The sequence below is a fragment of the Scyliorhinus canicula genome, chromosome 1 (genome assembly GCF_902713615.1).
Source record: "Scyliorhinus canicula chromosome 1, sScyCan1.1, whole genome shotgun sequence".
Taxonomy (NCBI): domain Eukaryota; kingdom Metazoa; phylum Chordata; class Chondrichthyes; order Carcharhiniformes; family Scyliorhinidae; genus Scyliorhinus; species Scyliorhinus canicula.
The window spans coordinates 107,510,338-107,526,648 of record NC_052146.1 but is presented as its reverse complement, the minus strand read 5'-3'; the positions used below and the strand labels follow the sequence as shown (position 1 = coordinate 107,526,648).

Sequence of the window (16,311 nt, the reverse complement as noted above, 5' to 3'; positions counted from 1 at the left end):
ATAGATTCTTGATTAATGAGGGGATTAGAGGTAATGGGGAGAAGGCAGGAGAAAGGGAATGGAATGAGAAAAATATAAGCCATGATTGAATGGCGGAGCAGACTCGATGGGCTGAGTGACCTAATTCTGCTCCTATGTCTTATAGTCTTACTTGGGTCACTAATAAAGATTATTAACGGGGAAAAGCCTATTCAGAAGTGAAGTTTGCCAACTACCACAAATACGTATGTAAATGTTGATCTTATTTACTATAAGTCAACCCCATGATTTGGGCCATAGAAAGTGTAATTATTCATATACCTCATGTTAAAAGTCAACATTTTGCTCGTCAGGGAACAATGCCCAAAGTTTTCAGAACCAAAACACAATCCTGGAAATGCTAATGATTTAGGTTCATTGCAATTGCATAAACACTAATGAAACTAGAACCAGCAAACAATTAAATATTTTGTAGATCATTCATATGATTTCTTTGGTGCTGTTGGCTTTTACTTTATTCCAACTGTCTTTTCTAGATTTCACTTAGCCCAACTGAAGATGCACATCAACCACATGAAAATAATGGCCATGTAAAAGTTAACTAATTTCATCTGGCCTAAAAGATTGGTGTTAAAATTCAACTTTTACACAAGTATGTGTGGCAAAAAACATGATTGTGTTTTTTTTTTATTCCATACAAAAGCAAAGTCTGTGACTGCTGAAAATGTGATCCAAACAGAACATGCTGGAAATAGTCAGGTCGGGCATCATCTGTCGAGCAAGAAACACTATTGATAAAAAAGTCACCAGCCCCAAAATGCTACCCATTTCTCTCCAGACAGAATTTGCCTGACCTGCACAGTATTTCCAATTATTTTCTGTTTTTAAACAATCCCACATGCAACTTAACTATAGTCCACACAATTCGAATCATACAAGGATGTCAAAGGCACGGTAGAAAACCTTACTAGTCAACATAATCTATAACCAGTTTCCTTCCATTAGTCAAGATTCAACGGCTTGAATGATATTTCTCACTGAAAATGTGTTTCAATTATAGTAGCTAATTCAACCAGAAATGGCCAACGTTACGAACAAATATATTTTATGACACAGGTTAAAGATTAAACTGAAGCCAGAGGCTTTTTGTTGAAGTTGGAATCTTTCTTCGCAAGGGCCGCAACACTAAATAACAAAATTTCCATGCGTTTAACCACACAAAATTGAGACCAAGTTAAGGAAGGCAAAAGGCATGGCATGTTGGCTTTTACTGCAAGAGGATTGGAGTACAAGAATAAGTATTTTACAGTTGGACGAGGTTTTAGTTAGACGGCACCTGGAGTATATGGTGTGCAGTTTTGGTCTCCAGATTTAAGGAAGGATATACTTGCACTGGGGGTCGTACAGCAAAGGTTGGACCCTGGGATTAGGGGGTTGTCCTATGACAAGGGGCTGAGTAAATTGGGCTCATTTCCTCTCGTTAAGAGCAATGAGGGGTGATCTCATTGCAACCTACAAAATTCTTAAGGGGCTCGATAGGGCAGATGTTAAGAATTGCTTCCATTGGTCAGAGAATCTAAAACTAGGGGGCATGATCTCCGAATAAGGGCCCATCATTTAGAGCGGAGATGAGGAGAAAACATTTCACTCAAAGGGTTGTGAATATTTGTAATTCCTTTCCCAAGGAGGTTAGGAATGCTCGGTCGTGAAATCCATTCAAGGCTGGGACAGGCATTATTCGTCTCAGGAAATCAAGGGATATGGGGCGTGGGGGAGAGAGAGAGAGTCAAGGTGAAGCCCACGTTAGCCATGATAATACTGAATGACAGAGCAGGCTCAATGGCCAGATCTACTCCTGCTCCATTTTTATGTCACATAATACAACCCAAATTTCCAGTTACCAGTGGTGAAACCATAATAAATCCATAAATGCAAATGAAAAGCTCTTACTTTACATCACTGAGACGGAAACCTTGACAAAAACCTGACAAAATATGGCTATAACCACATTCATAATAAATCTGAACTAATATCTATACCTCCAGATATCTACATTTTATAATGAGTTACATAGAAACCCAATTTGCTTAAGAATGGAGCTATTCTTTCACATCACAATGACTTCAAAGCTGGCTGACTAATTGCTATTTGTAATTCTTCAGTCAACATTACCAGGAGGGAGGGGAATACAGATAATGCCATTATTCTACTTCAAGGATCAATGGGGATCACAATCACAACTGCCATCTGTCAATGTTCACCCATTGCTGGCTTAGACAAAGGGTCATCCAGACTCAAAACGTTAGCTCCCTTCTCACTCCACAGATGCTGTCAGACTTGTTAAGATTGTCCAGTTTTTGTTTCAGATTTCAGCATTCAGAGTTATTTGCTTTGATCTTTCAGGAATGGTCTAGTGGTATATTGGTAGGCCACTGATCTTCTCAAACAATAAGCTTATTTCAACCATGCTATTTTGGGTAGCTTCCAAGTGGAGGCTCAGTACTTCCCTCAATTCATGAAGTGGAGAAAACAAACCGTATAGAGTAGACTAATATACTGTCTTGTTCAGTAATGCGTTCCCACCTTTCGTTGGGAAGCAAAAGGAGAAAACAGCAGTAAATCCTAGTCAGCAACATCCCAGGACATGCACGGAGTAGCAGATCTGCCAAGGAACAAGGTGGAGGTGCAAGTCATAAATAGTCATGGACGGCATTCACACTCTTTTGTTAATGATTCAGAAAAATTGGTTCAACAATAGACTATTGAAAAGGGCGACCTTGAACTAAATCTAGTTTCCACATTCACTTGATATATTTCCCAAAGTCACTCCAGATAATACTTTGTGTGCAATGCTCTGATCTATATTGCAGACCCAATGATTTTCTCAGTTGTCCTGCTGTTTGTTTGACAATAAAAATTATGATTGCACATGTAGTTTTAAATTCACAGGAGTATATTTAAGCAATACAATAAGGAACATGTTCAGAAAACCGGCTCCTCTGAACTGTACGAATAATCAGGCACTTATTAGGGCGCAGGGAAATGTTTGAATGCTGAAGCTTATTGCTATTTATTGCTTATTTGACAAAAAACTTGAGCAGAATTTGAGCTCAAAATTAATCATCTATTTTTGTAGCTGGTTTTGGAATGATAAGCAGTAGAAAACTGCAGAACTACAATTATCAATTTCATTCTTGCAGTCATATTGCTGCTCAACATCTATCAGTTAAAAGTCCGTATCTGTGTGCTACACGCTCCTACATTAACGGTCACAAAAGAGCTCTCTGCATTTACCGTTCAATAAGCAAATTCACCGCATTGTCTGGTACCGATTCACACAATCCACAAGACACTGGCACCCACTGCCAGTTTCTGTTCATCTGTCAGAGGGCAAGGTATCATTTTAGTGTCTCCCAGGCAACCATTTTTGAGGCAGTGTGAATTGGGGATAAAAAGACAATACTCAAACACCATCTATCACCTGTATTGAAAAAATGGAGCTGTGTACACACCAGGAATTAACTTCTCCATCTACATGGCTCCTTTTATTTGCCGCTCACCTGAAAAATGACAGATTCGTAGGTGCTTTGGTTAAATAAAATGCAATCCTGGTCTGTTTTTCAACTACAATATGATATAATTTGTGACGGTATAGCGCTCAGTGAAGAAAACATTCAACAGTTTTCAGAAAAGACAAAGAAAAGTCAAAAAGCCAATTGGGAAGGGGAAGCACTGACAGGGAAAAGGGGTCAACGGTGGCCTTTAAAGCCTTTTGAAATGAGAAGACTCCAGATGAGGGCATAACAGCTGAAATACAGGCTGGGTTTACCACACTGGGCTAAATAGCTGGCTTTTAAAGCAGACCAGCGCACGCCAGCAGCATGGTTCAATTCCCGTACCAGCCTCTCCGAACAGGCACCGGAATGTGGCGACTAGGTGCTTTTCACAGTAACTTCATTTGAAGCCTACTTATGACAATAAGCGATTTTCATTTCATTTCAAATTAATTGGGAACTGGAAGAAGAAGCAGAGAGTGGACATAGCAACACTTATTTAAAAAACGCCTGAGGTAGTAATAACATTATTTATTATTGCCACATATAGACATTAACACAGCAACGAAGTTACAGTGAAAATCCCCTAGTCACCACACTACAGTGCCTGTTCAGGTTCACAGAGGGAGAATTCAGAATGTCTTTTGGGACTTGTGGGAGGAAACCGGAGCACCTGGAGTAAACCCAGCAGACACGGAAGAACGTGCACACTCCACACAGACAGTGATCCAAGCTGGGAATCAAACCTGGGACCCTGGCGCTGTGAAGCAACAGTGCTAGCCACTATGATACTGTGCCAAAACACCAGTGAGATGTGAAAGAGGTTGATTGTAGTGGGATTAGAACAGAGGGCTCTTAATTCAGTCATTTTGTGTGTTATTTAAATTATTCGATTGACGTAGAATTACAGATTATGCAGCACAGAAACAAAGAAACCGCTTAATTAGTGCATTGACTTAAGCAATGTAAAGCAACAAAGTGGTAATGTCACTAGCCACCCAGCAGCCCAAGCTAAGGCACTGGAGACACAGGTTCAAATCTTACCATGGCACATGTAGAATTGTAATTCAAGTCATAAATCCGGAATTAAAAGTTTGCCTTGGTAATGGTGACCATGAAGCCATTCTCGATGGTCACGAATGTCCTTGAGGGACATATCACTCAAAAACACACAGCAAGCTAGCAACTCAGTTGTATCAAACCATTACAAGTTCTAAAAGGAACAAAACAAAACAGGCCACCTGGCTTCGACCAAGGCACCAGAAATGGTAACAGCACCCCCGACCTGTCAACACTGCAAATTCCTCATTGAAAGGAGCTTATGCCAAAATTGGGAAAGCTGCCCCACAACCTAGTCAAGTAACAGCCTGACATTGTCTGCTAAGATACGATTCTTTTGAGTATGATTCCATATGGCATTTTCCCAGGATCAGCATCTCTAGGTGCGACCTGTGCCATCGTCAAGACAGACCCATCAGAGGAGGCTAGCACAGTGATACATAGACAAGAGTTGCCCTGTCAGTTCTTAAAATCAATTCTGCACCCAATGTAGTCCCAAGGTTAAATATGGGCAAGGAAATTGCCTGAAATGGTTGAGGAACTTCAATATTTATCACGATAAGAGGACCAGTAGCATCACTACTTTTAAAAAAAATTTAGAGTACCCAATTCATTTCTTTCCAATTAAGGGGCAATTTAGTATGGCCAATCCACCTACCCTGCATATCTTCTGTGCGGTGGGGGCGAAGCCCACGCAAACACGGGGAAAAATGTGCAAACTCCACACGGGCGGTCACCCAGAGACGGGATCAAACCTGCGACGTCTGCGCTGAGGTTGCAGTGCTAACTCACTGAACCCACCTTGCTGCCCCAGAAGCATCACTACTGACTGAGCTGGCCAAGTCCTAAAGGGCGTAGCTGCTAGACTGGGTTGGTGGTACGTAAGCAAAAGAAACCTACTTGACCTCGTCATTACCAATCTAAATGTCGCACATATATCTGTTTATGACAGTATTTGTTGCAGTGATCACCATCTGGAGTTGTACTTGGCACAAAGGAAGACTGTTGTGGTTGCCAGAGTTAAATATTCTCAGTTCCAGGATATCACTGCTGAGTTCCTCAAGAAAGTGTCTGAGGCCCAACCGTCGTCATAATGTCAGAAGTGGGGATGCTCGCTGATGATTGCATGATGTTCAGCACCCAAAGCAGTCCATGTCCAAATGCAGCAAGACCTGGCCAACATTCACACTTGGACTGATAAGTGATAAGCATCTATTGTGCCACACAAGTGACAAGCAATAGCCATCTCCAACAACAGAGAATCCAATCCATCTCCTCTTGACATTCAATGGCATTGCCATCACTGAAACTACTGTGGCTACAAGAGCAAGTCAAAGGCTGCAGTCTGTGGGGAGTAACACACCTTCTGGCTCCCCAAAACCTATCCGCCATCTACAAGGCACAAGTCATAGAATTCCTACAGTGCTGGAGGCCATTCTGCCTCTGATCTGCACCGATCCAGGCAGCACCGTAGCACAGTGGCAAGCATTGCTGCCACACGGTGCTGAGGTCCCAGGTTCGATCCCGGCTCTCTGTCCGTGTGGAGTTTGCACATTCTCCCCATGTTTGCGTGGGTTTCATCCCCACAACCCAATGATGTGCAGGCTAGGTGGATTGGCCACGCTAATTTGCCCCTTAATTGGAAAAATAAATTGGGTACTCTAAAAAAAATAAAAAAATTTAGAGTGACCCAGGACAAGGATCGAACCTGGGTCCTCAGCACCATGAGACTGCAGTGCTAACAACTGTGCCACTCCTCCCCAAATAATGCCTTCTTACACTCCCTCCACCACCGCACAGTGTCAGCAGTGTATCACCTACACGATGCACTGCAACAACTCACCAAGATTCCTTCAACAGCACCTTCCAAACTTTGAACCACTTCTACCCTGAAGGGCAGCGGATGCATGAGAACACAACCACCTACAAATCCCCTCCAAGCCCCATACAATTCTGTCTTGGAACTCTGTTGCCATTCATTCATCGGCGCTGATTCAAAATCGGGGAACTCTCCAATAGCACAGTGGGTGTACCTACGCCACATGGCCCGCAGTGGTTCAAGGAAGAGGTTCAGCAACACCTTCTCAAGGGCAATTAAGGATGGGCAATAAATGCGAACTTAGCCAGTCCTGTGACAGTATAAAAAACAAAAACGCATGTAAGTGGGAACTTAGTCAATATTTTTTAAGACGGAAGACTGATCAGGTTCGCAGAGGGACACGGCTCAGGGCCAAGATGACACAGGCTTTTCAGCTGAAGACAGGTGGCAGCCAAAGGAATCTGTTTAAAGGTTGTAGCAGTAAGTTCATACCAGTTTTATCAACATATGACACGAGATTTACAGGCCACCCAGAACTCAATGTCAAATAACAGCAACAGCTATGAAATCAAGTGGGTGTGAAAACATACCAGCCTACACGAGGCTGCTGTCTCAAAGCCTTGGAAGTCACCACGACATAACATGTAAAACAAACAACAAGAATGGAGAAGGGGTGCACCAGAATATGGGCAGAGGAAGAGAAACTACTGGCAATGTGTTGCCTTCATAGGCACTTGAAGTGGACTGCAGATAAAGGAATAAAGAGCAGAAAGGTGGCAGAAGTTTGTTTTTTGCATTCGTTCATGGGATGTGGGCATCGCTGCTTCTGCCAGCATTTATTGCCCATCCCTAATTGCCCTTGAGGGGGCAGTTAAGAATCAACCATGTTGCAGCGGGTCTGGAGTCACATGTAGGCCAGACCAGGTAAGGACAGCAAATTGCCTTCTCTAAAAGGAAATTAGTGAACCAGATGGGTTTTTTTTAATGACGATCGGCAACGGTTTTATGGTCATCACTCGACTTTTAATTCCAGATTTTTTATTTACTTCTAATTTCACCATCTGCAGTGGCGGGATTTGAACCTGGGTCCCAGAGCATTACTCTTGGTCTCTGGTTTACTAATCCAGTGGCAATACCACAATGCCTGCACCACCTCCTCACAATAGGTCAACAATGTTTCTAATTTTCCAAGTGCAATTAAATGCAGACTTATGCAAGTCGGCATAAAAGGCTAGCTGCACAATGAGGATTAATATTATGATTAACTGATGTCAGGTAATGCAACAATGTTGAAAATCCATTATCAAAATAAGAAGCTACCTACTGCAAAGCAACAGATTTAAACACTGGTTGCAAAAGAATGGTGTCGATATCAGCAGATATTCAGAGCTTCCATCTGGACTATGCTAATTTACCAATTATTTGGCAGGAGATTTAAGAAGCAACCTTTATGATAATGTTAATTCTAATAGTCCATTTAATATGATTGCTTGGAATGTCAAAACAGAACTTTTAAAAAAGCCATTTACTCTCTCAGCTCACCCTTCACCATTTTGAAATTGCAGTCATTTCCCCCCCATTTCCTAGTTACTCCTGAATACAGGACAATGGAAGGCATTCTTAAAGTAAATCATTTGGTACCAAATGCACTGCTGCTTTAAAATGTGTGTTCGGGTGAGGGAGAAGAGAGACGGTGGCGGTGAAAATCAATGAAACCATTGTTGCAACCAAAATAATGGAAGGAAAAAGGTGAAGGACCGCAACATGTCAGCAAAACAAAGTATTTTAGATTGCATGACTGAGTTAGAATTAAATCAAGCAAACAGAGTAGCATGACTGAAGTAAAAATAAGTCTTCAAATTTTTGAAAACTTCTTTCACAGGATGCGGGCGTCACTGGCGGTAAATCTTTGTTGCCAATCACTAATTTCCCTTAACTCTTGTGCCTTGTAGATGATTGATAGGCTTTGGAAAGTAAGGTGCTGAGATACACACCATGGAGTTTCCACTCTGACCTGATCTTGTAGCTACTGTATTTATATGGCTAGTCCAGCTCAGTTTCTATCAATAACAATACACCCAGAATATTTTTTCCCCAAATTTTTTCAATTACGGGAAAATCAGCTTGGCCAATCTACCTACCTTACACATCTTTGGGTTGCGAGGGTGAGACCCACACAGACAGTGAACCGGGGCTGCGACCAAACATACATCCTCGGCACCATGATGCAGCAGTGCTAACAACTGTGCCACCCCAAGATTCTCTCTTGTTGGAGATGCTCAATGTCTGGCATTTGTGTGGTGTCAATGTTACTTGCCTCTTAGCAGCCCAAGCCTGAATATTCTCTAGGTCTTGGTGCACATTGACATGGACTGTTTCAGGATGAGTCACCGTGAATGGTGAACAATGCCACTTTTAACATGATAGAGGGAAGGTGAAGCTGCTGAACACAGATGGACCTACAGCACTAGTCATTGCCCTGAGGAACTCCTGCAGAAACATCCTGGGACAGAGCTGATTGACATCCAATAATCACAACTATCTTCCTTTACGCTATCTGGGACTCTCACCCAGATTCCCATTCACTTCAATTTTGCTAGGGATTCTTGATGCCACACTGTCATGATGCCAGAGTCAGTCACTCTCACTTCACTAAGTTTGGACCAAAGCTGTACGGCCAGGAGCAGAGTGGCCCTGGCAGAAACCAAACAGGGGATCAGTGAGGTTATTGCTGTGTACAAACTGCACAATAGCACTGCCCATTACTTACCTAATGGATGAGACTAGGGCAGCACGATGGCGCACCGGTTCGCACTGCTGTCTCACGGCGCCAAGGTCCCAGGTTCGATCCCAGCTCTGGATCACTGTCCGTGTGGAGTTTGCATATTCTCCCCCATGTTTGCATGGGTTTCGCCCCCCACAACCCAAAGATATGCAGGGTAGATGGATTGGCCACACTGAATTGTCCCTCAATTGGAAAAAGGAATTGGTTTATTTTTTTAAAACAATTGAGAGTAGACTAGGCGGGCAGTAATTGGCCAGGTGGGATTTTTCTTCCTTTTGTGAACAAGACATACCTGGGCAAATTTCCACATTGCCAGGTAGATGCCAGTGTTGTAGCTGTTCTGGAACAGCTTAGTTAAGGATGGCTAGCGCTGGAATGCAAGACTTCAGTATTATTGCAGGAACGTTGTCAGGAACCATAACTTGCAGCATCCAGTGCCGTCAACTGTTCTTCTAAAATTTAGAATGGTTTCATTGGGTTTTAAAAGTCACCGCTAGTTGCCTGTTAAATAAAATTCTGTGTTACTGCATCAGCACAATTGTAATCCCAAACATCTTGAGGAAAGATCATTCAGTAAATTTTTACATTAATCATTTTTTTCTCTTGGCAGAAAACAGGAGTCACTCAACATAAATATTCTAGCTACTACTGGTAGGGAATAAAAATGTCAAACGTAAAAGAAATACAGCATTGTGATGGTAGTAACGTTGGGTTAGTAATCCAGGCCCATGTACTCAAGCTCCAACCATGGGAAGTTGTGAAGTTGAATGAAGACACTGCTGGATTGTCATGCCACCCTACTCCTTTTCTGATTGAACACCCCTCTCCAAATGTGCAAAAGCAATGGCTCAAAATCACACCATGAGAAATGACTTCAAATTGATTCTAAAGCGTTTTTGCAGTTAACAAAGTTCGGACTTCACATAAAGTGCTATATTTTTACAAAGCAATAATCACATTGACTTTAAGAGAGAATTACTGGCAGCACTTTTACTTAAAACTTCATCCAAATTCAACAAACACGTACTTCTTGAAAAATGTGTAAGCCAAGAATCAGAGCTTGAAGTTACACCACTTTTTCACTTTCACATTAATTAGAATGTCAATGAGAAATGAAGCAAGCAAGTGATAATCAGAACTTTTGCAGCTGAACAATTAGTAACATGTGATGTACCAAAAAAAAATTCACCACCCCATCAAAAAAAAAGTCACGTACTTGCAGGTTTATCTAAACCAGATGGTCAATGAACAATTCCACTGTCTGAAAAGCATGCTGAAATTTATCACTGCAGTAGAGCATTCCAGCTATTACTGTGTTCAATGCCAAGCTATCTTCCCTTGAAGATTTCATATCTCTTAATTTCATTGTGATCTTTGCCCCATTACCAACACTGATAAGAATAGAATAATTGGCCAGAATACACAGGCAGCTGGTCAGCTTATGCAGGATTCTGACATCCATTATCTCAAGGGCAATTAGATATGGGCAACAAATGATGGCATGGTGAATATTACCAGCAACATTCACATCCCATGAAAGAATAAAAACACTACCGAAAATCTTCAGTAATTTAGAAAGCATCATATTATGTGATGAACTCTTAATGTGAACCCAATTCTCAGAAGCCAGATTTTGGAATGCTTGCATGCAGTCACAGTCATGGGAAAAAATAGCCTGTGCTGCCCAAGTTACATCAAAAAAGCTATAGTTAATATTCTACTGTAACGTGCAACAGCTGAACCACTTTCAGCTGTCACGTCAAAAACCATGAATTACTTATATGCTGTCCAACACCATGAAAATTCAAATGACTGCATAAGATTCCAGACACAGGCAGTCAGGTGAGCATATGAACAGGCAGAGACAATACTAGGGAAGCTACAGCTGAAGGGAGCTGGTCACTCAGTCTGAATCCCAGGCTACTCCATGAATGAAGTAATAGTGACTTCCAGATAGATTAAATTGAAAACCTGGAATTAAGAAACAGCTGTACGCTACATTTGGGGGGGGGGGGGGAGAAACAATGGCAAAGCTATTCTGGGTTGACAAGATGGGTTGAATCACCTTCCTCAGCTATAGTGCCATGTTTAACACAGCAAAATGTCGAATGCGTGATGCATTATCCAGCTTTTGAAACAAAGCAGAACTGTGGATCTATCAGGTCATGGGCTTGTCCTTCAACCAACAAAAAATTACAAGTTTCAGGCCAAACACTGCCACTGCACCTCACCTGTGACAACCAGAAAGGCTAGCAGACAGAGAGCAGATCAAGTGTTAGTCAAAACAAAAAAAAACTACCCATGTCGTGAATAATCTCATCTCTCTGGCATTTTGAAGCCTTCTGGTTTGACAAGACTTTAGCAAGTCCTATTTTCTGGAAACAAATATAAGTCAATCAGTATCTAGCTGTGGGAGGAAGCAACGGCAGTATTTGCTGGTTTTCTATACGAAGGTTTTAGTTTGGACCCTCCACACTTGTACAAAATAATGAGGAAATACTACCTATTTAAAAAATTTGTGAAAAGGCACAAATTTCAATGGGTCATAATTAGAAGCTAGAAGTCACTAAAGATTAATAAAAATCAGGATCATGTTACCTCAATCCTTAAATTGAACCTGTTCAGTAATTCTGCAGGTTGCAAGGTGCTAAAGCTGCTCCTGTTACAATGGGAAGGCATGAGAGTTGGAGGAGAGAAGGAGAAGTCTTACAACACCAGGCTAGTCCAACAGGTTTGTTTTGAATCACTGGCTTTCGGAGTGTAACTTCTTCCTCAGGTGAATGAAGAGGTGGGTTCCAGAAACAGAGAGATAGGTTTTGTCTTTTTTGCCTGATTTGGCAATTTTTGGACTTTTCATTGTCTGCCCAATAGTATAATAGCACTAGTGGACTCCCATTTCCAGCTTTTCAAGACCGGTAAACAAACACAATGTACAGTAGACCCAAGGGCAGCATGTTTCGACCCAGTTTCGATCCCAGCCCTGGGTCACTGTCCCTGTGAAGTTTGCAAATTGTCCCAGTGTCTGCGTGGGTCTCAACCCCACGACCCAAACAGATGTGCAGGGTAGGTGAATTGGTCAAGTTAAATTGCCCCTTAATTGGGAAAAAATAATTGGGCACTCTAAATTTGTTTTGAAATGTATAGTAGACGCATTTAACGTGCTCATGACTTAAATAATAGCACTGAATACAATAGGCGAGTGGGGGGAAAGAATGATAGATAAATGAAAGGAAGAACCACCTTTACTTATGATCAATGCAGCCTGCTGGTAAGCATGATGACAAAGTATGCTATAGGTAATATATATGGTCTATGAGAGAAATTTGAACAAAAGATTGAGAATGCATCAGAAATTGCAACATGATCAGACAAGTTTTCACTCAAAATATTTATTCACCGAAGTTCATACTCAAAAGAAGTTTTTGCAATACAACGGCTTTATTTTGAGAAAAACGATGTCCAGATAACTGCAGAGCTATTAGCATGTCAATAAAGGCATTATGTTATTAAAACAATTCCAGGGTTATGTTGGAAGGGATAACTGCAACTTAAGAGAGCCACATGGGTTGCATGGAGCAGTGTTTACAACAAATCTTGGCTCTGCTGACATCAATTTGTTTAAAGATTTCCAAAAGTTCCAACGTTCAAGAAATCCAAATTAACAAAATTCAACTAAAATCTAGAAACTAAATAAGCTAGTTAAGAAAAAAATTCAAGAGCTGCGGTATAGGGGGTGGACAGGAGGTGCGGTTGCTTGGAAAACAGATTTTTCCTGCACTTAAATGAAACAGGCCTCAGATTCATAAGGAAAGCAGTAAAATGAGAGGGTATAGCAAAACAAAATGCAGACGAGTAATTATGTAATGGGAAGGAGAGCAGAAATAAGACGAGCTCCATTTAATAGGCAAATGCAAAGCAAATGTGCGCTGTATGGACAAATTAATCAGACCAAATTAACTCAGGGCAGTTTAATACAGAGAAAAGATCAAGATGCATATCTAGAACATGTAGAAATCTACAAAAGTTCAGTTTCAAGCTTTACAGTACCCTGGTCAGACTACATACATTTTGCATTGTGACAACCAGAATTGAAAATAAAAGACAGACATTGGAATGGCTAGAAGGCCAACAACATTTACACCCGGAAAGAAACAAAGAGACAAATCTGTCAATAACAAGGAAGTCGAGGTAAAAACACTTGGTTCAAACCAGAATTGGATATTCTCTACTGAGTAGTACCACACTCTGCATGCTTCATCCAATGTCTATGTATTTACATTGTGTATTTATTGGATGTCCTATGTTTTTTATGTACAAAACCCCTGGACTGTACACAGAACAATACTTTTCACTGTACCTCGGTACACGTGACAATAAATCCAAATATGAAGATGGAATCAGGGTACCGGTACTAGAGGCAGAAACATTAAATGCACAAATATGCCTTTTCTAAGCTACGACTTCTTTTGAACAGCTGGAAAGATAAAGGGGCAAATCCAAAAGTCGCCAAAATAGCAGCTATTGTACAAATGCATGTTTCCACAACGGACTGATGTTAAGTCAGTGTAATACCAGTCCTGACTAGGCTCAGTTGCACGTAAAATAGGAACAAGATGGGAGGGGGAATTTATTGGTTTATTTTTATTAAAAAAAGAGAAGTGATAGACAAAGGTCAGCAAAACCATCAAAACCTGACTAACAGGAAGCTTTGCTGAATTAATAGACTGAATTTGGCTACTGTAATCCTCTCAAGTTACTAAGCAGTTAATTCAAAGCACGTGTTAAGAAATACATACAAAAGCAACAATTCAGTAGTTACAGCAAACAAAACGATCACCATTTAACACCCAGTTGCACTTTTGATACACCAGGCAATATTGGAGGTTGCAATATGTAAGTTTCAACCTATTCGAAATAGATCAGTTGATGCAATTGGTCGAAGAGTAAGTAGTCTCCCGCTGATTAATTTAATTCATTTTTTCACTGCAAAGACAGTGATTTGGGAAATCCATTCAGCATCTCCCTGGAAGCATCCGTCAAAGGCTAATCTGAATCTTGTTTTACATGGTTTAGCGCAGCCTAGTGTTGGAACTGAAGTTACACGTAGAGACATCACACTTTTCGGATGTGTCTTGGGGGGGGGGGGGGAGAGAGAAGAGACGACAAACTAACGCGTGACTTTTTTTCGTTTGCGAGAATTAATGCAACAAACTAAAACAAAACTCAATAGTTTCCAACAGCATGAAAAAAAAGAGAACCAAAGTTTGGCTAAAACGAACACAAAGAATGGATTTGCTTCCCCCACGCCGAGGAGGAAAAAGACCCGACTTCCTCTGGAAAAATTCCAGGGAACTGCGCACTTACTTCTTGGGGGGGGGGGGGGGGGGGGTGTTTAAAAAAAAGTTTCAAACGAACTCCGTAGAGCAGCAGTTCATGCAAACCAAACCAACAAAAAAAACTCTCCAACCTGTGGGTGGGTGAAGATTATTGGCTTTCCAGCTCCGCTAACTCGGAGAGAAAAACTGATATTTTTTTTTAAAGAAAAAAAAACTCCGTATACCGCAACTTTTAAAGTTTCAAACATCTACCCAAAGATGCAGTCATAACATCTCAAACGGGAGAAGGAAATTGTTAAAACTAGCAGCAAACTTACAAAATATATATACGCATACACACAACTGCAGGGAAATCCTAGCAATATTATATCGGATTGTTTTAGTTACATCAAATTTAGACGTTTTAAGTTGGGCGGGGGGTGACGGACAGGAGTTCAGGTTGAGAAAGGAGTGGGGGAGAGACAGTGCGGGCGGCGCCGATAAGAAGCGGTCGGGCTAAAATAAAATCACACACAAAAAGAACTTTAATTCTGGCGAACTTTTTTTCACAAAACGATGGGGAAGGGGATGAAGGTTAAATATTGGGGTGTCCGATGGAAGGAGCGGGGGGGGGGGGGGGGGGAGTCAATGGCCCTTCTCTCTGAAGAATATCTTCACAAACACACACATACCTTCATCCAGCAGCCGCTCCAAATGCGTGAATATCCCACAAAAGTTGGGCAGACTCGACATTAATTTCTTGTCGTTCATCAGCTGCATTAAATAGTCGGGAGTCGGTCTCGGCTTCTCCTTCGTTTCCATTTCCCCCACCATAGTTCTTACTGTCTTTGTTTCAGGACTAATTATATATTTTTTTATATATATCTCTATATGTGTGCACTTCGATGTAATATTTATCTGCGGGTTTTTACCAAAAGACTTGGGAGTTTTTGTCTTGTTCTCCTGTAGTTGAAGGCGCCCACACCGATCTTTCCAACACTTCAGCTCCAGTGCGTGTTGTAAAAAAGATTTTTTTTTTCCCCCCCTCAGCGCGACGGCGACACATTCGCCGCCCTTAACTAGCCGGATCCATCTAGCCTGCTTGCCGAGCTGCCTGACGTGTCCTTGATTGACGGGCCGCCTCCTCCAATCGGCCGCCGTCCCGCGCCGGCGCCAGCGGCAGGTCCTGCCCCCCGAACTTCCAATCACCGCCCGCCGAGGGGGCGGGACCCAGGTCTCTGGACAAGTTTGGTTGAGGTGGCAAGGCGGCTGCTCCGCCCACCCCGCCCCCCCACTTCCCCGCCCCTCCACCGCTGCGCATGCGCACGTCCTTGCTTGCTTGCTGCCTGCTGTCTGACAAGAGCAAAAGACAAATTATTCCCTTTAGATTGTTTTGTTTTCATTCTGCTGCCCCCTCTCTCTCCTATCATAATCTGAAGCTGTTCACATGCATGTATAACTGGCAAACATTTGTTTTTTGCATGTATCTTTCCTGCAGAAACATTTGAGGGATGTGCACTTATGTTTACAGCTGTTGAACACGATAGCATTTATCATTGCAACCAGTCAGAAATTAAGTGACTGTGTTGGATTTTTTGACAAAATTGATTGGTGCTTTGTGCAGTGCATGCTCTAACATGTCACTTCTGTTTCTCGCCATCAGTGCATGCCATACATTATGAATCCTAGTGTGAATAACATACTCGTCCGAATCTAATTTCGACCAATGGTATCTGATGTTTACTTTTAAGCACAATTCAAACATACAAAAGAAATATTTATTTTTCAGAATTCTGCTCC

At 41.8% G+C, this 16,311-nt stretch overlaps 1 protein-coding gene across 9 annotated transcripts in view; it reads right to left on the bottom strand.

Moving 5' to 3' along the window:
- The window catches only part of LOC119966025 (protein quaking-like), a 145,206-nt gene extending 129,593 nt beyond the window's left edge, over window positions 1–15,613 (bottom strand). For 5 of the 9 annotated variants that reach the window (XR_005460666.1, XM_038797178.1, XM_038797185.1 and 2 more), the window contains exon 1: window positions 15,204–15,612. Coding sequence is in view for 7 of the 9 variants with exons in the window: in XM_038797178.1 (XP_038653106.1) it covers window positions 15,204–15,345 (142 nt within the window). In the remaining 2 variants the exon portion in view is untranslated. Of the gene's footprint in view, window positions 1–15,203 lie in introns of all 9 variants that reach the window. The other 4 variants (XR_005460665.1, XM_038797210.1, XM_038797218.1 and 1 more) reach the window with 2 other exon arrangements.
- Window positions 15,614–16,311: the final 698 nt, after the last annotated feature.